Source organism: Homarus americanus, unplaced genomic scaffold (assembly GCF_018991925.1).
Source record: "Homarus americanus isolate GMGI-L3 unplaced genomic scaffold, GMGI_Hamer_2.0 scaffold24922, whole genome shotgun sequence".
Classification (NCBI taxonomy): Eukaryota; Metazoa; Arthropoda; class Malacostraca; order Decapoda; family Nephropidae; genus Homarus; species Homarus americanus.
This window is the reverse complement of record NW_024722610.1, coordinates 6,250,134-6,272,442: the sequence shown is the minus strand read 5'-3', so window position 1 is coordinate 6,272,442 and position 22,309 is coordinate 6,250,134. Positions and strand designations below refer to the sequence as shown.

The window sequence follows — 22,309 nt, the reverse complement described above, 5'->3', positions numbered from 1 at the left end:
CAGGAATGTTGTTATCTACAAAGTGTAGATAACGTAGGATGGAGGCAAACCGGTCTCAAGACATGAATTTTGCAAACACTGGAGTTGCTGTGATATCATCACTCAATATCCAATACTCCTGAAGTACATGTTTTTTCACTTTTGCCATCAGCATCAGCAATGCAAAAGACACATACAGTTTGGCAACACCGACATCACTCCATGGACGCATGTGTGGCAAGGGGCCAGAGCCGGGGTCAGCCTCACACGTGTACTAATAAAATTTGTTTGTCTCGGTACACAGTAAGTCCATAATTTCACCATCAAAGAACGCACAAAAATAATCTATCTCACGTGATTCCTCTGTACATGGAAATTCAGGAGTAATTCCACCTGATGAACTTCTGAATTCAGGGATATCAGGCTGGAAATTATGGCCATCAGACCAAACAAAGGCATCCATTGTCCCTTATCTGGGTCGTGAGCGCCTGGCAGGGATACTCAGTTCTAGCTGGGCCTCGCTGCCTGCATCCTCCTCTAACTTGATGCTATCCTCTTGGTCACTAGGCTGACGACGCTTGATTGTGGTGGAAGATGCGGGGATAGGGGTGGGGGGGAATGGGCACGAGAAGTTGAGGGATTACTCTCCATGACCACGAGCGAATGGTTACTGACCGCGCTTAGCCTACCCACGTCTCCCTCCACGTTCCGGGAGAGAAAAACAGTCATGCTGGTACATGTTAACCCAGGTTGGGCACTCAAACAGCGGCTGGAAAAGGTGCTTGTACTGGAGCGTCACCCGCTGCGCGCTGATCAACCGTTCTGGAACATCACCCGGGGCGCTGATCAACCGTTCTGGAACGTCACCCTGGGCGAAGGGGAACTACACTGAAATAACCTATTGACACATCTATTATTTTACACTATATATGCCCATGGAGACACCTAATCAGACAAGAATAAATAGATAGAACAGACTTCCAGGCATGAAGGATGAGGTACTATGGAGAGAGACAGTCTGCCAACAAGGAAGAAACCTTTACCTTTGACCTCTGTGACCACCGTCCATGACCTCACTTGGACTTATACAACCTTAGTTAACTCTCAAGTGACCACTGACATCTGCTATGGTCTCATTCGGGGGAACTAATTCTTATGAGAAAAGGGCAGAGAGGTGACAGGTTGGACAGCAGTGTCTGGGTAGTAGGGGCATAAATGCGTGCGTGGGTGTGTAGACCACCCCTGGGGGGTGAGGGCAGAAGTATATATAAAATTGGATTTATACACTGAGAGCAGGAATTGTCACACCTGACTCTTATTTGTATATCTTTGGTCGGAATAATCACAATGATTTGAGTTATTAGGGATGTCACATAGGTTGGCAAGTTTTGAAGTAACTAAAGACGCAGATACGGGACTGGCAGAGTCGTAAACGTTCGTTGCACATGTGGAGGGCTACATCTAATGCGGGAGGGGCGGTGGCAGCGTCTTTCCAGCGTTGGCGCTTGTCTGCCTCGGATTGCAGTCGGGCTAACTCGAAAGTATTAACACCTCGTGTGGTGCTCCTCCAAGCTTTACGATGTGGAGTAATTGACTCCAGGGTGAGGGGGTCGATTTGGCACTTTTTCAGGTTTGTCTTAAGACTATCTTTATACCTTTTCAGCTGCCCGCTGGCATTACGTTTACTATTTGTTAGGTGACTGTAAAGTAGCTGCTTTGGCAGTCTACTGTCGCCCATGCGGGTAACATGGCCAGTCCAACATAGTTGTTCATGGATAATGGTAGCCTCAATGCTCCTACAGTTGGTGTCAGCAAAAATACTGGCATTTGTTCTCTTGTCTTCCCAGCGAACACGGAGGATGGAATGTAGACTACTTTAGTGAAAGTTTTCAAATGCCTTGAGGGACCTCCTGTATGTGACCCATGTCTCACTGCCATATAGCAGGGTAGGAAGGACCACTGCTCGATATACGTGCAACTTTGTAGATAATTTCACCTCCCTACAGCTGAAGACACGGTTTTGGAGTCTACCAAAGGCGTGAGATGCACATCTGATCCAATGTTGAATCTCTTCATCGATGTCCGCAGTGGTGGACAGGTAGGAGCCGATATACTGAATGTGGGTAACATTAGAGAGGTGTAGTACTGTTAAGCTGAGTGGATGGTGGTGGTGTGTTTGAACCAGGGGCAGGTTGAAAGAGAATCTGAGTCTTAAGTACATTCACCTCAAGGCCGATGTGTGCATACGCATCTGTGTAGGTTTTCAGGATCTCCTGAAGGTCGTGTTCAGTGTGAGCAACAAGGGTTAGGTCGTCTGCATACTGAAGTTCAGTAATGGAAGCTGCCGACACCTTTGTTCTTGCCTGGAGTCGTCTTATATTGAAAAGACCCTTCATCCGGTACTTGATGTCCACCCTCCTAGCTAAATTGTTTCGCCCCTGTTTGGATTGGGAAAAACTCCGACTGGGTGTCATTGTGCAGTACACTGCTGTTCATGCCATTGTGGAGTTGCCTTACAATAGCGATGAATTTTGATGGGCAGCCAAAATGGCTAAGGGTTCACAAGAGGCTTCTCTGTTGACTGAGTCGAAGGCCTTGATTAGGTCGATGAAAACCATGAATAAGTCACGACGCTGTCCTCTGCACTTTTCCTATATCTGGTTGGCAGCAAAGATCATGTCAGTGGTGCCACGTGATGGTCTAAAGCCACATTGAAATTCTTGGAGGAAATTTTCCGCCTTAGGAAGAAGTCTGCTTAGGAGGACTCTGGTCTCCCATGTTCTTTAAGAGCTTGGGGGATTTCCTCATTTTCCTATGTATTCTCCAGGAGAGAGTGGAGACAGCTGGTAAGCAGAGGTCCTCCTGCTTTATACACCTCGGCTGGGATTCCATCAGGCCTTGAGGCTTTGTTATTTTTCTTCTGTTTGATGGCAATAACTACGTTATCCAGGGATGGAGGATAGCTGAGGTGGGTCAGCTCTGGATGCTGGGGGACCTGCTGGGTAGTCAGGACATCCACATCGGTGTTTCGGTTGGCAGTGAATGGTTGTGCTCTTTCCAATGATGAAGGAGACCTTCATCGCTTTTAATTACGGAGTTACTGTCAGATGAGTGGAGGGGGCTGCGCCACGAGTGATTGGCCTATAAAATGCTTTTGTGGAATTGAAAAATTTGCACATCTTGTGCTGATCTGCAAATTTTTGCGTTTCATATGCATTATATTTAAACCAGTTGTTATCTAGGTTGCGAAGTTCCGCTGGGCTGCCGCTTTCTTCTTGCGGAAGGTATCAGCTTTGGTCCGAGACTGAGGATTGTTCTCCCAGTCAGTTAATGCAACACATTTATCATCGGTGAGTATATTGGTTGCCTGGTTATTTTCATCAAACCCATCCTGGTGTATTCTTTCGATCTGGCCGAGGGTCTCTCTGCAGGTTTTTGTCATGACAGTGTCAAGAATATACCATTCGGCACTGAGATTTACGTTGTTTGCTGTTGGTTGTTTATCAGCCCATGTTTGAGCTGCTCTCTGAAAGCATGTGCTACCACTGGATCCTCCAGACGCTTAGTGTTATAACCTCTTCTGGAGGCTTGCTGCCTTCGCTATTTTGGGGCGACGTGAAATGAGAGCTTGGCTTTGACGAGCCGATGATCAGTGTCACAGTAGTCCGAGCCACACATGGCACTGGTGATGAGGACATTTCAGCAATCTCTTTCTCTGACAATGATGTAGTCAATGAGATGCCAGTGTTTGGATCGTGGGTGTTGCCACGAACCCTTGAACTTGTCGGCCACCCTAAACAAGGTATTGGTGATAGTGAGGTTGTATGCAACACACTTGCTGAGGAGGAGTAGGCCGTTGGGATTACACTTGCCTAGTCCTTTTCTCCCTATGGTTCCCTGCCAAATGTTAGCATCTCTGCCAACTCTGGCATTGAAGTCACCAAGGAGCACAACCTTGTCTACTCTGGGGATAGAGGTTAGCACTCTGTCAAGGTCGGAATAAAAGGCCTCCCAGTGTTGGGGCGTATGTACCGATGAAAAAGGCATGACGTGAGTGATTCAGCGGAACTCAAAGTGTCATGAAGCGCTCGTTCATCCCAATAGGCATATAAGTTAGCCTGTGTAGGATGCGTTGGCGGATGGCAAAGCCAATTCCATAAATACGGTTTCTCTCCACATCAGGCTTACCCTTCCAGAAGAAGGTATAGCCAGACCCCTGTTCTGTGAGTCGACCCTCATCTGGGAGCCGGGACTCACTAATGGCTGCTATGTTGATGTTATACCTAGCCAGCTCCTTTCCCATGAGGGCAGTTCTTCTTTCAGGATGTTAAGGTGATCGATCATCCCCAGGGCAAGACACGCCTTTTAGAGCTGCTTGCCGACTATAGAAATATAGTAGCCTTGCCAGGGGAAACGCTAGGTCAGACAGATTTAACATCCCATCATATAATCTTAAAGGAGGGAACCAACCCTATTTACGTACCAGCTTATAGACTACCTCATAGCCAGCGCGCGGTAGTACAAGATATGGTACAGGGTATGTTAGATGAGAATGTTATTAGACACTCAAAATCCCCCTTTAATGGCCCATTATTCCTCGTCCCGAAAAGGGATGGTGGATGGCGCCCTGTTATAGATTTCAGGCGCGTCAATGATCAAACGATCCCTGACAGGTACCCTATGCCTGTCTTGAGCGACATATTGCAATCCTTAGGCAAGGATAATGCGGTATTTAGCAACTTAGATTTGCTTTGTGGGTATTGGCACTCGATGAGAAATCACGAGAAATCACGGCATTTAGCACGCCTTTAGGCCACTTTCAGTTACTACGGATGCCATTTGGTCTCAGAAATGCTCCACTAACATTTCAAAGAATGATCAACACCTTATTTGCCGGATTGATTGGTACCACAGTCTGCGCTTATTTGGATGATCTAATAGTAGTCAGTAAGGGCGTCGATTCCCATCTGATAAAACTGCGTGAAGTGTTGGACAAACTTTCCACAGCAGGCATCAAAATAAAACTCTCGAAGTGTGAGTTTTTAAAATCCAGAATCCATTTCCTTGGTCATGTAGTTGACGGTGAGGGCATACACACAGTTAATGATAAAGTCAAAGCTGTATCTTGGTTCCCGCGTCCTACCTCAAATGATCATGTGCGTAGCTTTCTTGGCTTATCTGGATATTATCGTTCCTTTATCAAGAACTATGCAACATTAGCATCGTCCCTAACAAGTTTGCTCAAAAAAGATGCAATGTTTATATGGGACGCTGAACACGAAGATAGTTTTACGGCATTGAAGATAGCGCTTACCAATGCCCCAGTTCTAGCATTCCCAGACTACACTCAACCTTTCACTCTCTGTACTGACGCTTCCGGACTTGGAATCAGAGCAGTGGGCACTTAAGAAGTTCAAAGACATTATCTTTGGCTACAAGATAACTGTTTTTACTGATCATGCAGCAGTAACTGAGCTGTTCCATGGCAGAAACTTATCAAGCAGATTAGCACACTGGTATCTGACAATTCAAGAGTTTGACCCCGAATTTAGGTATTTACCTTGGAAGGCGAATGTTGTCGCCGACGCTCTGTCAAGAAATATAGCACCAGTCATGCCTGTATCAACATTCACTCTTTCGCAACTGGAAGATGAGCAACAACGCGACCCATATTGGTCAGCAGTTATTTTTGCTCTCAAATCGGATGAGGATGTTAAACTCCCCAAGTTAATTCTTCCCTTAAGTCAGTTTGAATTACGACATAACATACTCCATAGGTCGAGAAAATCACCTGAGGGTAATGTGTGTCAAATAGTCGTACCTGACACGTTGTGCAAAGCAGTAATAACATTGTTCCATGATGTCCCACAAGCAGGTCACCAAGGTCGTGATAAATGCTTAGCGGATTTACGAAAGAAGTATTTCTGGAACACTATGAAGAAAGACATAGAATTACACTTAGCTAATTGTCTGGCGTGTGCTTAACATAAAGGTTCAACAGGATCACAGCCCCGATTCTACAATATCCTACACCAGACCGTCCGTTTGACACAGTCGCTATTGACTTGTTGCAGCTCCCAATGAGTCATCAGGGATCAGCGTACGTCTTAGTGTGTGTGTGGATCATTTTTCAAGGTTCGTGATCTTGGTTCCACTAAAAAGCAAAACGGCCGAAGCAGTAGCCTATGCATTAGTGCTGAATCTTATATGTCCATATACTATGCCTAAAGTTCTGCTTTCTGACAATGGCACAGAGTTCAAGAATCAACTAGTAACGCATATATGTGCACAATATGGTATTAAACAAACTTTTGTGACAGCTTATCATCCACAGGCTAATGGCCTTGTTGAGAGAACCAATCGTAAAATCCTAGAAATACTGCGTCCAATTGTTAGTGGTTTTCAATACCCATGGGAGGATTGGTTACCGCAGGTTGCAGCGTCTATAAATGGGTCAGTTAATAGCTCTACGGGCAAAACACCCTACTACATTGTCTATGGTATAGATAAACGTCTACCTTACGACATCCTTACAGATGCGCCATACCCGGTTTATAATACGGATGATTTTGCGGCAAAACAAATTCATGTCTTTACAGATATTCATGCCCAAGTACGATCACATCTAGCGGCGTCACGCGCCGAGATGATCATCAAGTAACATAAACAAGCTAAACCTGTCGCATTAAACGTTGGGGACGCTGTTGTGTTAAGAGAACCTGAAAGGAACTCCAAACTTTCGGCAAAATTTTCTGGTCCATTCCGCATTCTCTCAAAAGAATCAGGCAACAAATTTGAAATTTGGAAGTTTAATGCACAGATTGCAGATGTCGTGCACGCGGATCGTCTGAAGAAGACCCAGATAAATGTATTACCTCCAGTTGATGATATGTGATTGACACCTCCTTACAGATTGTACAGAAGCAGAGTGTCCCAAATGACTATTGTATGAAACTTCGTTCTGCAAGTAGACGTTAAATCGTTTGTAATTCCTTACAGAATGGCTTGGATCATCAGTGTGTTGCTTCTACTCTGTTGTTGCACCGTTGTGTTGACAGACATGTCCACATCAGTTCTCAAACCGGGTGCACTAGTGGCACCTCTCGGACGCGTTCTCATAGTTGAGGACGTGGTGAACATCAAGTATGAACTCCATCCACTACTCCAACTTCCGCGTCAGATGGAAAACGTCGACGGCCAACTACAATCAGCATTGGACATCCTTCATGGTCTCAGCACAGCTTCTAATTATTCGACAATAGTTTCACAAACTATAGACCTTCTACACTTTCGTCTCCAGAAACTTCGCGAGCTTCTCATCGATGTTGGGAAGAATTTACCGGCGTCTCAAGCGGATCTTGCTAAAGAAGTGCATTCTCAGGCACGACGAAAAAGGGGTCTCTTAATTTTGTGGGTCTCATCCAAAGCACCTTGTTTGGCACGGCAACGGCCGATGATGTAGCTAAATTGGGGGACCGAATGAACGTTGTCGTTCAGGCTGTATCTCAACAGAATCGTGTTATTTCTCAAACCTTTCACGCGATTACTGTTCTAGAACCAAAGGTTAATGCAATAATAGCGGAGTCTAACCAAGTTTCGAGGATTGTTGCTAGGTTACAGAAAGCAATCCCGACGTTGGAATGGCTCCTTTATTTCACAGAATATTTGCATGCTGCAGAAATTTCGGTTCATAAAATTGTAACCTCTAAAAATGAACTAATAGACAGCATTGTAGATGCCGGGATAGGACGTGTGGATGCGAAGCATGTGCCTGTGCAGATGCTTCTTGAAGCTTTAAAGATGGCCAAGTTGCAGTATCCTTTAACTCCTATTTTTAATGACAATGAGGTTCAATATTATTACCCACTGTTGGAGTCAACCATCACGCACAATGCAATTCTGATCCACATTCCTATGCGAGGGCAACATGAGTTTAATGCATGGCATTTCGAACCCTTCCCCTGGTTTGTAAACGACACACTGTATACTCTGGATAGGCCTAAAGAACTTTTCTTAGTAGATGACGATTATTCTTTGTTATCAATAGAGGATTCTGAGGTACTGTCACGGTGTAAGTAGTCTTATCTACACTTACACGTATGTCCAGCCTACATGTTCGCGTTTATTCCTGCTGCAGAGGGAACATGTGAATTGGCAGTCATACAACCAAATGCACGCACAGCACTAGCGCAATGCAGTTATAGGCCAGTTAGTCTCAAGACTGTGTTTCCCGCTCATCTTCACAATGTGCAGTACTTGTTCTTTCCAAATCTCACTACTGTCATTTTAAAATGCCATGATGGTGTTAAGCAGCTAGTTGTGAAAGGGCATTACAAGGCTCCTGATTACTGTGAAATCACTTGTAGTATATTACGGACCTTGCCTACTCATCAGCATTTTGCTTTAAATCTAAAACTCAAGTCTGCTTTAATTCAACTTCCTGTCATGAATTTCACTATAAAGGATATTCAAATAGTTTCAGAGAAATCAAAGGTTTTGGCATTCTTGAAAGACACACATTTTGCTGATTTGAGTAATAAATTTCCATTTTATCTGTCACGGGAATTTTGCCATACCAAGCCTAACAATTCCCTCAATTATGTTAATTTTGGCAATTATATTTCTGTTCTGTTATTACAAGGCAGTGTCATCCAAAATGAACGTTGCTCATGACATATTAACCCGTAAGACACTAAAGTTTAGGTCCCCTGTAGTAGCTGATACCCCTACAGTAGTAGATTCCCCAGCTTAGTGTCTACAGTACACATCGTTTATAACATGGTTAGGGTTGTCTAGGATGTACTGTACTCTGTGAGTTTAGTTAGGCCTCACGGAGCTCGGCTGGTAAGTGACCGAGCGATGTAATGGGCCCCTGTCTCATCAACAGAACATATTATATAAATGGGTCAATACATCTGATATTATGTTCAGATTCACCCCCTGTAACTTTCCACTGTCTATGACAGTGGTTCTCAACCTTGTTTGCCCCATGCACCCCTTTCACCATATGTCAGAATGTCATTCCCCCCTCCTTTCCAAGATTGTTTGCCTCAAAAAGTGCATACCAAATAATATGCATATAATACTGAAAATCCTTTATTTTTTCCATATTATTACAGTCAACCCTCGCTTTACGCGGTCCCACATTCCGCATTTCCACGTTTAAGCGGTACCCTGCCGAAATAGGAATGCTCACATTCCGCGGTGCGTGTACCCCTTTACGCGGAGAGCGGCTGGCGAGCCGCGCCATTTTTGGATTCAAACCTCCCGCCATCTCTCCCGCCATCCGCCATGTTGTGTAAGCTGTGCGAGCATGGTGCGCACAAGGTCGCCCAGTCATCAAAACATTGCCGAGTTCTTCACCCGCCACCCACCACAGCCGGCCCAAGTCAGTGATAGTGATAATTATAGTGAAGATATGGACTTATATGGACTTTGAGGGGTTTGACAAAGAGGCCCTGCAAGCCTCTATGGTGGATAGTGATACAATTGATACAAGTGATACAGGTGAGGGCCAATAATCTGCCCTCTGCCTCGGAACCAACCCCCCATCCCCGTGTGCCCAGCCATCTTTTCTACTAATGTAAGTGTTAGAAAACCTAATATTATTGATATTTCACTTAATTATTAATTGTGTGTGCATACCATCATCAAGTTAAGATAATATTTTTACTACAACATAGTTGTGTGTCGTCAAAAAGTGGAGTTTGGGGGTCGGCCCGGACTCTATTTCAATTAATCCCATATGTTATGTTATTCACTTTACGCGTTCCTCACTTTCCGCGGCACCCTGTGGGTTACATTAACCGCGTAAAGTGAGGGTTGACTGTATCAGTTTTCCCTCCCCCTTGAAAACCTGAGGGGGAAAATTCCCCCCTGGTTGAGAACCCCTGGTCTATGAGTAAGACACGAGTTGTACACGTGAACGGTAGCTTTCCCAAGAGGGACAAGCCCATATGTCAGCAACTTGTAAGCGAGCATCAGCGACGCCCCTTGCTCAGTCACTCACAGCAACTTATATCGTTCGGACGTGATCAATGTTTATGTTACATAAACGCCAACCCTTTCTCATTCACTCATATATAGTGGAACTTACGGTCGATCTACACTCGGGAATTATAGATACAATCCTTTTATAATAAAACAAGGAACTACAGTTGGGTTTCGTTACTTAAACCCAAATAATAAATATATGTGAACGGCCTGGTTAATTGGACAATCCAGCCGATTCAAGGACGCTCATTTATGCCAGTATCCAGAAGGGTCCTGACATTCCATGTAGTGACACGCACACACTGCAACTCTATTAATAAACCATTTATTATTATTATTACACACTCTCTCTACTCTGCTGTCACTCAAAATTGAGTATGATGATCATCCAGCTATGATAAAATTATATGAGTTATTAAGGATGTGACCTTCACTGGTGAGCTCTGAAGGTGATTTAAGAGGCTGATTCTGGACCGTCAGGGTCGTCCACAGATGATGCACGTATGGATGGCTACATTTAGTGCAGAAGGGTTGCAGTTGGGCTAAATCAAAAGTATTGACACCGTCTCGTGTGGTGCTCCTCCAAGCGTTACGGTGTGGAGTAATCGTCTCCCAGGTGAGGGGGTCAATTTGGCACTTTTTCAGATTTGTCTTAGGACTATCCTTATACCTTTTCAGTTGTCCATCAGCATTACATTTACTATTCGTTAGGTGACGGTAAACTAGCTGCTTTGGCAGTCTACTGTCATCCATGCGGGTAACATGACCAGTCCAATGTAGTTGTTCATGGATAATGGTAGCCTCAATGATCCTACAGTTGGTGTCAGCGAGAATACAGTATAGTCGGTTTACGCGGTCAATTGAACCCATGGAGGTCCGTGTATAACGTGAAACGCCTAAACAGAATAACAGAACATATGGGATTAATTGAAATAGAGACTGGGCCGACCCCCAGACTACCCTCTTTCCGACACAATACGTAAGTTGTAGTAAAAAAAATCTTAATTTTATGATGGTATGCACACACAATTAATATATAAAAGAAATATCAATAATATTAGGTTTTTTAACACTTACGTTTGTAGAAAAGATGGTTGGGCACATGAGGATGGGGGGTTGGTTCCGAGGCAGAAGTCAGATTATTGGCCCTCACCTGTATCACTTGTATCACCTGTATCACTATCCACCACAGAGGCTAGCGGGGCCTCTTTGTCAAACCCCTCAAAGTCCATATCCTCACTATCACTGACTTGGGCCGGCTGTGGTGGGTTGCGGGTGAAGAACTCGGTAATGTTTTGTTGACAGCTAGCATTGATGTGGTCGTGATACATCTGAACATAGGGCTCCAGGCATTTCAACAGATGGTTATTAGACACTTCATAGCGATGATTGACTGGGTCTTTGGCAAGGATGAGCTTCATTTTCTCAGCAAACTCGATGACCTCCTTGACATCACCATGTGTTAGTTTTTGCTCTTGTTCTTCCGCCGTAACACCTGGCTGCTCACTGACGTCATCATCTTCCAATATCTCGTCCGCAGTCACCTCAGGTTTCCTGATTACCTCCAGGATGTCGTAGTTGGTGGTCTCGGAGAAGGCTGCAGCTCTAACACTTTGTGCAGCCTCTCTTGCAATGTCCAATGCCACAGCAACAGACTCAGCCTCACCAGCCACCGCTTGCCTCTGCCTCCCACCTGGAATACCCTCCAACACATGCCTCCACCAAGAAATTAACAGCTTTCTTCACGTTAAACAGTTTCCAGAACTGCTTGACTCGCACTTCATGGTCCGCCATATCTTGTTCTAGATCCTCGTTCTCGCTCTCGCTATCGGTGCCACTCAGGAGGTTCTTCAATTCATCCTTGGTGTTGGTGAAGTCGTTTAGGAGACGAAACTTCTTTGTGGAGAAAGCAGCCTTCACGTTGCAAATCAACTCCTGATCCATGGGCTGGATTAACGACGTTTGAGGTATTATTTATTAAAATCTAGTGGTTTTCCCCCCAAAATTTCTCAGAGAGGGAAGAGCCAGCAGTGTAGTGTGAGAAGAGGGGGAGGGAGTGGAGTCCATTATTTGAATGGACATTAACTTGGCGACTGTATTTCTCTTAAGTATTAATTGTGTGCATGTACCATCATAAAATTAAGATGTTATTTTTACTAGAACATAGGTATTGTGTCGGAAAAAGTGGAGTTTGGGGATCGGGCCAGTTTCTATTGGAATTAATCCCATATGTTCTGTTGTTCACTTAGCGCGGTTTTCACTTAACACGGTACCCTGTGGGTTTTATTGACCGCGTTAAGCGGGGTACTACTGTATTGGCGCGTATGCTGTATAAGCAAAATCGCTATTTTTCAAATTGCTGGTGCTCACTCAAATATGCATGAATCTTCAAAAAATTGCACGTGGGTATTTTTTATGTCAATATGTAACACCAAAATTTTTAACAGCATTGTAGGACAAAGTTAGGGCAACTGTCACACCCTACCAAATGCGTATAAAATATCCGCGTAAACCCAGACTATACTGTACTGGAATTTGTTCTCGCCTTCCCAGCGAACTTGGAGGATGGAGAATAGACTATTTGGTGAAAGTTTTCAAGTGCCCTGAGGTGCTTCTTTTGTGTGACCCATGTCTCACTGTCATGTAGCAGGGTGGGGAGGACCACATGCAACTTTTTATATAATTTCAGCTTCCTACAGCTGAAGACACGGGTACGGAGTCTGCCAAAGGCTTGAGATTCACATCTGATCCGATGTTGAATCTCTTTAGCGATGTCCACTCTGGTGAACAGATGGGAGCCGAGATACTGAAAGTGGGTAACATTAGAGAGGGTAGTACCATTAAGCTGGATGGATGTTGGAGGTGTGACTGAACCAGGGGCAGGCTGAAAGGGAATCTGAGTCTTAGATACATTCACCTCAAGGCCAAAATGTGCATACGCATCTGCGTAGGTGTTGAGGGTCTCCTGTAGGTCGCGTTCAGTGTGAGTGACAGGGTTGAGGTCGTCTGCATACTGAAATTCAGTAATGGAAGCTGCCAACGTCTTTGTTCCTGCCTGGAGTCGTCGTTTGTTGAAAAGACACTTCATCCAGTACTTGATGTCTACCCCACTGGTTAAATTGGCACTGGCTCAATTAAGGAAGCCAGCCAAGAAAATGGAAAAGAGAGTTGGTGCTAGTACACATCCGTATTTTTCCCCTGTTTGGATGAGGAAGAACTCCAACTGAATGCCATTGTGCAGGACACTGCCGTTCATGCCATCATGGAGTTGACTCACAATGGCGATGATTTTAGTGGGCAGCCAAACGGTTGAGGGTCTGCCAGAGGGTTTCCCAGTTGACTGAGTCGAAGACCTTATGCACTTTTCTTGTATCTGGCGGGCAGCAAAGATTATGTCAGTGGTGCCACGTGATGGTCTTAGCCACTTTGAGATTCTGGGTGGAAGTTTTTCGCCTCAGGAATAAATCTGTTTCGGAGGACTTGGGCAATAATCTTGCCAGTACAGACAGCAGCAAAACATAAGGTAGTTACCATATTCTGACCGGTCTCCCTTGTTCTTATAAATATTGACGATGGAGGTCTTTAAGGGCTTGGGGGATTTCCTCCTTTTCCCATATATATTCTCTAGGAGAGAGTGGAGACGGCTGATAAGCAGAGGTCCTCCTGCTTTATATACCTAGGCTGAGATTCCTTCAGGCTCTAAGGCTTTGTTATTCTTCATCTGTTTGATGACAGTAGCTACCTCATCCAGTGATGTAGGATTGCTTAGGTGGGTCAGCTTTGGATGCTGAGGGACCTGCTGGGTAGTCAGGACATCTACATCGGTGTTTAAGTTGAGCAGCGAATGGTGTGCTCTTTCTAGTGCTGTAGGATGCCTTCCTTAATTTGGGAGTTACCTTCGAGTTAGCGGAGGGGGGCTGCGCCATGAGTGATTGGCCCATAAAATGTTTTTTTGGAATTTAAAAAATTTGCGCATCTTGTGTTGATCTGCAATTTATTGAGTTTCACATGCTTTATTTTTTAACCAGTCGTTCTTTAGATTGAAAGTTCTCGCTGGGCCACCGCTACTTGCTGAAGGTATCAACTTTGGTCCGAGACTGAGGGTTCTTCTGCCAAATGGTTAAAGCTACATGTATATCATCAGCGAGTACATTGATTTCTGGGTCATTTTCATCAAACCAGTCCTGGTATATTCTTTTGATCTGGCCGAGGGTCTCTCTGCAGGTTTTTTGTCACAACAATATCGAGAATATCCAACATTCCATGCAGCGACCATAAGAGGTTTTATAGTTTGTTTTTGTTTTGATCTGTGATTATGATTGTGTTTTAGACTGCATAAGGATGGCCTTGCTGGGTGTGGGGAGAGGGAGAGTTTCAATGAACTCCTGTTAGCTCAGTTTGTTGGTTTTCACCTTAGGAGCTTGTTCATTATACTTTGCCTTCGTCCGCCGGTGTGGTCATTGGGTTCCTATGGTGGTCACCTTTTCCGCCTATACTGCTGTTGGGTTCTTGTTGGAGCTCTGTAAGCATGTCTGTCTGATGCAGGGCTTCACTGCAGATTTTTTGTTCGGGGTTTACTCCCGTTGCCTTTTACCTACCAAGGTTAATCCGCAAGGCAGTGGGGGCAGGTGCCAGGGTGTGTCCCCATGCCAGTGGGTCTATGTGCCATTCTCTGGGGCCCACTGCTGGTCTAGCCTGGGCCCACAAGTCACCCAGTTACCATGTGTTACCACGAGGAGGCACAGCAAGAGACTTGATGGTGAAGAGGATGTGTACTGGCAGGGGAGGACTTATGCAAATTGCTTCCCTGTTCACTACAAGGGCTAGCCAGTGGCAGTAGCTGAAAGCAAGAGGAAGCAAGCAGTGCTGCCACACTAGATGCATTACACCACCCTCTGTGTGCACACACACACAGGTTTCAGTTGACCAAAACGTAAATACCTGCACAAAACAGCATAATACGTTTGCTAAGATCTCTTCAGGAAAACACTGTAGCACAGTGTGGTGAAGAAGGTCGAAGCCAAAATATTCCAGGTTTAATAAATGGCAATGAAATAAGATTTACTTTCCTTGAGGTGCTTATCTGTCTAATTTATAGAGCTTTTGTAGCAGTCCTAAAGCTGACAGTACTATACACAACCTACTGTAGAAGGGATATGAGCTTTTCATTTGCAATTGTGTTGACAATATTCTCTAAGTATTTAGTACCTGTACATAGTATTGTGTAAATATTTTTTCCTTTGAAAATTACTGTTTAAATATTCTAAACAAACATCATTATTTTTCAGCAAAAATTGATACAACACACGACAACTCATGGCCCAAGTTACAAACGAACCTACACCTCAGAGAAACCTCGTAAGCCTCGCAAGGACAAAGGAACTCTGCGACGTGATCTTCCTCGCCTTCTTTCTGGTTACTGTAGTGATGAAGAGTCTCAAAAAGGAGGGGAACCAGAAGGCAGTGAAAGTATCTTGAATATTCAACAAGAAGCCAAGTGTTGTACTGATTCTGGCTTAAGGGAAGAATTGATACCTGCTCCCACAGAAAAGATGGATGCTGAGTATGAATACAGAGGGCATATTATAGTTCAGTAGATGTACTTTTTTTTATTATTATTTTGTTTACATAGAGTCATCAGTGGCATGTATTAGCTAAGGGTACCATGTGATTTTTTTTAGCTAGAACCTTCTATCAAAGTCTGCCTTGTCCTGGGGTCTCTCACTTGTCTAGAGCCAAATTACCCTGCATATAGAATCAGTGTAAATTACTGGAGAGCAGCTCTTTACCCAATGAACCAGGATTAAATTAGTGTATTGAATTCCCAGTCCTTTGGGTAGTTTTGAAAACCATCCAGTCTTCAGGTTCACAGAGATGAATGCTACTTGGAATATTCACTTGCATCTTGAAAACCTAATCAGCTGTGAATAAGAAGTCTGTTCTTTGACCAGTGATGTGGTGTGAAGAAATGTTGAAAATAAACACTCATCAGTTGTCTACCAGAGTTGAAGAATGTACAAGGAAACATAAGGAAATTGACATAAATACAGTATGCAAATAATGTGGTGTAAACACAAACCAACCAAGTTTATATACAGTAATATTTTTCTCTATAAGAAAGTAGGTCTCCCTTGATCTCTGTGATATTTCACATTAACGATGTTGATGACTAAGACCATTCCCCTATTTGTGATGTAAACCTGTAGGGGGGGGAATTACTTTAATTTTATCTTTCTTTCTACTGGTTTCTATGTTTTATTTTCTACTTCAACTTCTCTTTCTTTCAGTTTCTTCTATTTCTTAGTTATTTTACTTCTTATATAGATAATCTTTATCCTCTTACCAGTGGTAGCATGACGAGGTCTGGGGCACGTGGTTCATTTGTATATACTGGTATCAAGGTATGGTGAGGAAACAAAGGCAAATACTGCAGGAGAATGATACTCCCAACAGACCATATAGTTTATTTAAAATAGAGTTGAATACCTGTCACCTTACCAGAACGTACACACAATGAACCAGGCCTGTCGTCAGATTCATAAGTCTAGGGGGGGCAGCATTGCCAGCATTCCTTATTTAAGGCATTGTCATATAAGATATTTTCATTGCTCATAATACTCCCAAATTGAAGTCATTTGTTAATAAAAACTAATCTACAAGAATAACTTCACTGATTTTTTCACAAGACTAATATGTAATAATATCAATAATGTGTGCTACTCTGAAACAGTCAACTGAATACAATTGCTTTTTCCTCAGGAAGTAACATGCAGAGAATAATATGGGCTGTAGCTAATTTGAAAAAATACACTTTTATCAAGAACCCAAAGTTAACTCAATGTTGTTGAATTCTTCTCAAGAAAGTAACATGCATACATCAATAATATGCACTATAATAATGTAATCATATCAATCAACAATCAAAGGTTCTATATAGACGTAATCAACTCAGTGGAATTGAAGTTTTTTGCTTCTTTCAGCAAAAGTATAAAAGAATTCTTCAATGTTCAATTTCTGTGTACAGTGGTCCCTCGGTTAACGAACGCCTCGGTTAACAAATTACCTTCCATAAGAATCTTCAATTCGGTTAACGAAAAAAATTTGATTAATGAAATCCTTACGAAAATCACATTTTGTTTTGAACATCAGCTGATAAGCTGAGGAGGTACTCAGCCAATTCAGTGATCTCTTCTATGTTTACATTCAAATTAATCACTATCTTATAAGAATTCCAGCAATGCAAATTAAATTCACCCCGGACACTTCTATTAAATTTTATAAGCAAAAAACAAAAACTCAATCTAAAGGACATAAATTAACAATTAAATACTTCACACCACAGGTGCCAACTGTCAAACATGTCACTCTCACCCCTCCCTCCCTACCCTCCACATTCTTGAGAAACATTTGGGGAAAAGGACTAGGTTTACAGGCTTAAAAATTAATAATACCTCAGATTAAAGTCAGGATAATATAATTTGCATTGCTGAAATCCTTGCAAGACAGGGAATAATTTGAATATAAACGTCATATATTTTGCAAAAAAGATAAAAATTTTGCTCTCCCTAATAAAATTCTTAAATTAGATCTAAAATTTGAATGTCTAATGCAAATTTTAGCTTGTTTATATTCAAATTAATCACGATCTTATAAGAATTCCAGCAATGTAAATTATATTCTGGCCAGGTAATTTCTATGAATTTTATGAGCTAAAAACAAATATCTCAAATAAATAAACAAATTATACTTCATCGGACACGATCTGTCACCTCACCTCCCACCCCTCTTCCCACGCTAGCTGGCTCCCTCCCTCCTTGCGGTCCCAGACAAAAGTTTGGTGTTTTCTTTAGGCTTTAAGGTGTTTATTTTATATAATATTTCAGACTAAAGTTAAGATAATATAATTTGCATTGCTGAAATCCTTGCAAGACAGGGAATAATTTGAATATAAAAGTTATATATTTTGCACAAGAGATAAAATTAATCACCTGTATCACATTACAGTAGTGATTTAAGAGTTCTAGTGTATATGTATGATATATACAGTATAGTGATTTAAGGGAAATTTAGGGGAATTTTAGGAGTGTTTCCAACTTTATGCATTTTTGGCTTTACTTTGTATATACTTTTCTGTGAGCTGGAACCAATTACCCAATATCCCATTGAAACAATGGTTTCGGTTAACGAAATTTTCGGTTAACGAACAACCTTCTGGAACGAATTGTGTTCATTAACCGAGGGACCACTGTATTGTCAGCCAAAACTGCAAGCAAGACTAGGCTGCTTTTCCTACAGCGAGTCATATAGAACGTCTGTATGGTGTGAGCACACGAGACAAAGTTGAGAATGATTGCTCACATACTGCAGTGCTTGCACCCAATGTGAGTGCAGCTGCACAAAGTCGGTAGATGTAATTGAATGCATTTCAGAAAGGATACATTAACATGCAAATACTAGCAAGGTCCTTGTGAACTGTACCATAAAACTTTTTCTCAATTAGTCGTTTAGCCATATGACTAGAAATTGCTGCGAAAACTGCACTACTATGCTCACCAAACCGGGCAGTCAGTTCACCATGCCCGTCATCTAAAATGCTGTAGAATATAGTATACTGCCAGATCTGGGGTCACTAAATCTAAGGGGATAACTTAACTCTAATCTTAATTCCTAAGGGTCGCTGCCACCAGACCCCCTCTGGACAGCATGTAGCTCGTTAGGTAGCGGGCAGAGTGGACTAGGCATTGGGTTAGGTTTTCCATTGGTCAGATCGATAAGGGTAAAGAAGGGTGAAACCATAACATGTCTTCATTGATTTATTTCTTATAAAACACACTGGTAAAAAAAACACATACAACCACACTGTGGACCATAATTCCAAGGCCTGTCCCAGGGTATAACACTGGCGCCTCTAACAACTGTTGTTGTGGTCGGTTACACTCCGACCCGAGATGGGTTTGGGGGCCTCGGCCCACGAGGTAGAGTAGAGCCGATTAATCACGCCGAATCAGCGCCATCACTCCTATATTGACCACTGCTGGGTATCCACCGGCTCCGAGCGACCGGTGGGTTTCAATTAAGCCCACCCTCGATCTGGAGACAAACGGGAATCAGCGTCAGGGAACGAGAAACATGACAACACCAACAAACTCTCTTGTCTAGACGACAGACGTATTTACGTTATATTACTTCTACACTGGGTGAATGACAATTCAACTGTTAAATCATGAACACTGGTGAACACTGATAATCACTACAATTGACTGAATTAACTGAATGGCTAGGAAACACAGAACATACCTGGAGACAAACGGGAATCAGCGTCAGGGAACGCTGATTCCTCGCCATCTCGAGTTTATATACCCCTGAGTTGCCAGTGATCGCTACTCACACAATGACAATAATTACAAACAAACTAACTGTTACTCATTCAAAGATGACCCTCAGTTGACAAAGGTCTGGCGAATTACTTGGGTTGATTTACACAGACTAATTCAAGATTGAGCTTCCCAGGAGAAAGTGGAATAAACAACGTATTGATAACTGTCTTCACAAAGGCGGGGCTTACTGGGAGGGATCGCGAGGATAAACAGGCTCCTGAGATTCTACAAGCGCGGTGGATTTGAATATTATGTAGCGTAATATGAATTAAAACGGGTTTTTAGGGATGACAATGAGGTACAGTACATAGCACTAACGCGGTAGTGCACATACATTCGACATATTTTAACAGTTCGTGAGTACAGTACCTTAATACATAAAACAAAACTTAAGGAGACAAACGTTTCATACTCGAGTCTCCGCTACCTATACCTGCAACAACTTATCAATTCTTATTTCCGTACAATATAGTATGGGGAACATTCCCCTAACAGTTCATCAGCATAATACCTCAACATATTTTGGCACTAACACATAAACAGTGACTCTGACATTACAGATACAACAAAGTACTCTGCATGAAATTACATATACTCAGGAATTTAAATTCTTGTCTATGAATGGGAAATTAGTGACATCAGACACTTCCTCAGATTACTACTTCATTTCAATAATAATTCACCTTTTCAACACAAAACCATGGTTCTAGACATACACATTGGGGTTCATAACACAAGACACGTATTTCCTATCTCACAGTTCAGCAGAACTGGTATTTGAAAGTCGGGGTGACTCCCTCACCCGGAGTGAGTCAACAACCCCCCGCAAAAAAATACTTCCTACACACATAAACTGAGATTTTTTTCTTTCAACAACATAGGCAGCAACTGGATCTCCGGACTTCAGTTCATAAGAACTGGGATTTATAATGTTAGGGTGACTTCAGTACGACTGACGAAGTCAACAACCCAAAAAAAAATTCTGACACACATAACTGAGATTTTTCCTTTCGACAACATAGGCAGCAACTGGATTTCCGGACTTCAGTTCATAAGAACTGGGATTTATAATGTTAGGGTGACTTCAGTACGACTGACGAAGTCAACAACCCCAAAAAAAATTCTGAGACACATAACTGAGTCACGCTCACAAAAAAAAAAATCGGTGGTAATATGGTAGGCTAATACTTTACGAGACTGTCCCTTCGGTACTCAACAAGTATTGAATGACTTTTCAATTGCCATGATTTTAACACTTATCACTTCACAATGTACTCTGTTGTACTCACACTTGGGAGTCCTTACATGTATTTTCTACAATAAATTTTCAAAGATTGCATTCTTTCACAGATGTCCATATCACCACAGAGTCCTCAACCCCTCAAAGCAATTGCTGAAATTATACATGTATTAGCTCTCATCTAAACATAAAACACACTTACTGACCATGCCAGTCAGTCTACACTGCTAGAACTAATGCCCTTTGCACTAAAAATCATACTAATAGAAACAATACAAAAAATACAAAATACTCAGGTGCCTAACACAACACAGGTTATACAAATAAATTCACTTGCCCAATTCTGACCACAACTTATAACTAAAACACTTCCAATTAAAATTAAAACAACTACACCCATATTATGTCAATTACAAATAACACTGTTACATAACCTTAATATAATTATGGCCTTCCGGTACACTCAGAAATCGACAATGTCCACGACACTCGTAACACGGCACATGATCAATGTCCCTCATTGTCTGTAAATAACCAAGTATTAACTCGGGTGATCACAACAATTGCTATGGTACCAGTGCAGAAAGGCACCCAAAAAAAATTTACCTTGGCATACAACCAACACTTTTCTGAGATTTCACAAAAGACTGCAAAAAAAATTAGGTAGCAAACCTCTGTTTTCAGACATTTTCAGACACTTTTCAATACATTTTACTGTACACTTTACTTTAAAACAGATTTCTAATTTTCTCGAGGCCCATGTTCTAACCTAACTCCAAATAAAGTATTTGCCGTGAACTGTTTTCAACATCTCCGTAACCTCAAAAAAAAAAAATGCACAGAATTACACTATACTGTACACTGGAAAAAATTTCCATTACAAGATTATTAGCACTCTGAAATATTCATTAGCCGCAGTGACATGGTTAGGTAGATGCACGGAGAAATGGTTATTACAGCTCACATTTAAACACAAAAATTACCCACAGTATCACATTTATTCCTCCTGACCTTGATACCATGTAAATTACATCACTTCCGTGCCACCTGTGTAAGGGGGCGGGTTTTTTTTCCAACACCTACACCACCCTTACCTTATTTCTCTATTATTGTTCTTTTTCTGCAACTTAAATCACAGCTTCAATTCCCTCGGATTTGATCAATGATTAAAAACCATCCCACCGCTGCCACCAATTTATACTGCCAGATCTGGGGTCACTAAATCTAAGGGGATAACTTAACTCTAATCTTAATTCCTAAGGGTCACTGCCACCAGACCCCCTCTGGACAGCATGTAGCTCGTTAGGTAGCGGGCAGAGTGGACTAGGCATTGGGTTAGGTTTTCCATTGGTCAGATCGATAAGGGTAAAGAAGGGTGAAACCATAACATGTCTTCATTGATTTATTTCTTATAAAACACACTGGTAAAAAAAACACATACAACCACACTGTGGACCATAATTCCAAGGCCTGTCCCAGGGTATAGCACTGGCACCTCTAACAACTGTTGTTGTGGTCGGTTACACTCCGACTCGAGATGGGTTTGGGGGCCTCGGCCCACGAGGTAGAGTAGAGCCGATTAATCACGCCGAATCAGCGCCATCACTCCTATATTGACCACTGCTGGGTATCCACCGGCTCCGAGCGACCGGTGGGTTTCAATTAAGCCCACCCTCGATCTGGAGACAAACGGGAATCAGCGTCAGGGAACGAGAAACAT

The 22,309-nt window shown here is 42.7% G+C and overlaps 1 protein-coding gene across 1 annotated transcript in view; it reads left to right on the top strand.

The window, feature by feature from the left end:
- LOC121862946 (transcription factor IIIA-like) overlaps positions 1 to 16,634 on the top strand; it is a 247,654-nt gene extending 231,020 nt beyond the window's left edge. Inside the window, exon 8 of the mRNA XM_042361399.1 lies at positions 15,261 to 16,634. Within this exon, the coding sequence (XP_042217333.1) occupies positions 15,261 to 15,569 (309 nt within the window). The 3' untranslated portion in view covers positions 15,570 to 16,634. The remainder of the gene's footprint in view (positions 1 to 15,260) is intronic.
- Positions 16,635 to 22,309: the final 5,675 nt, after the last annotated feature.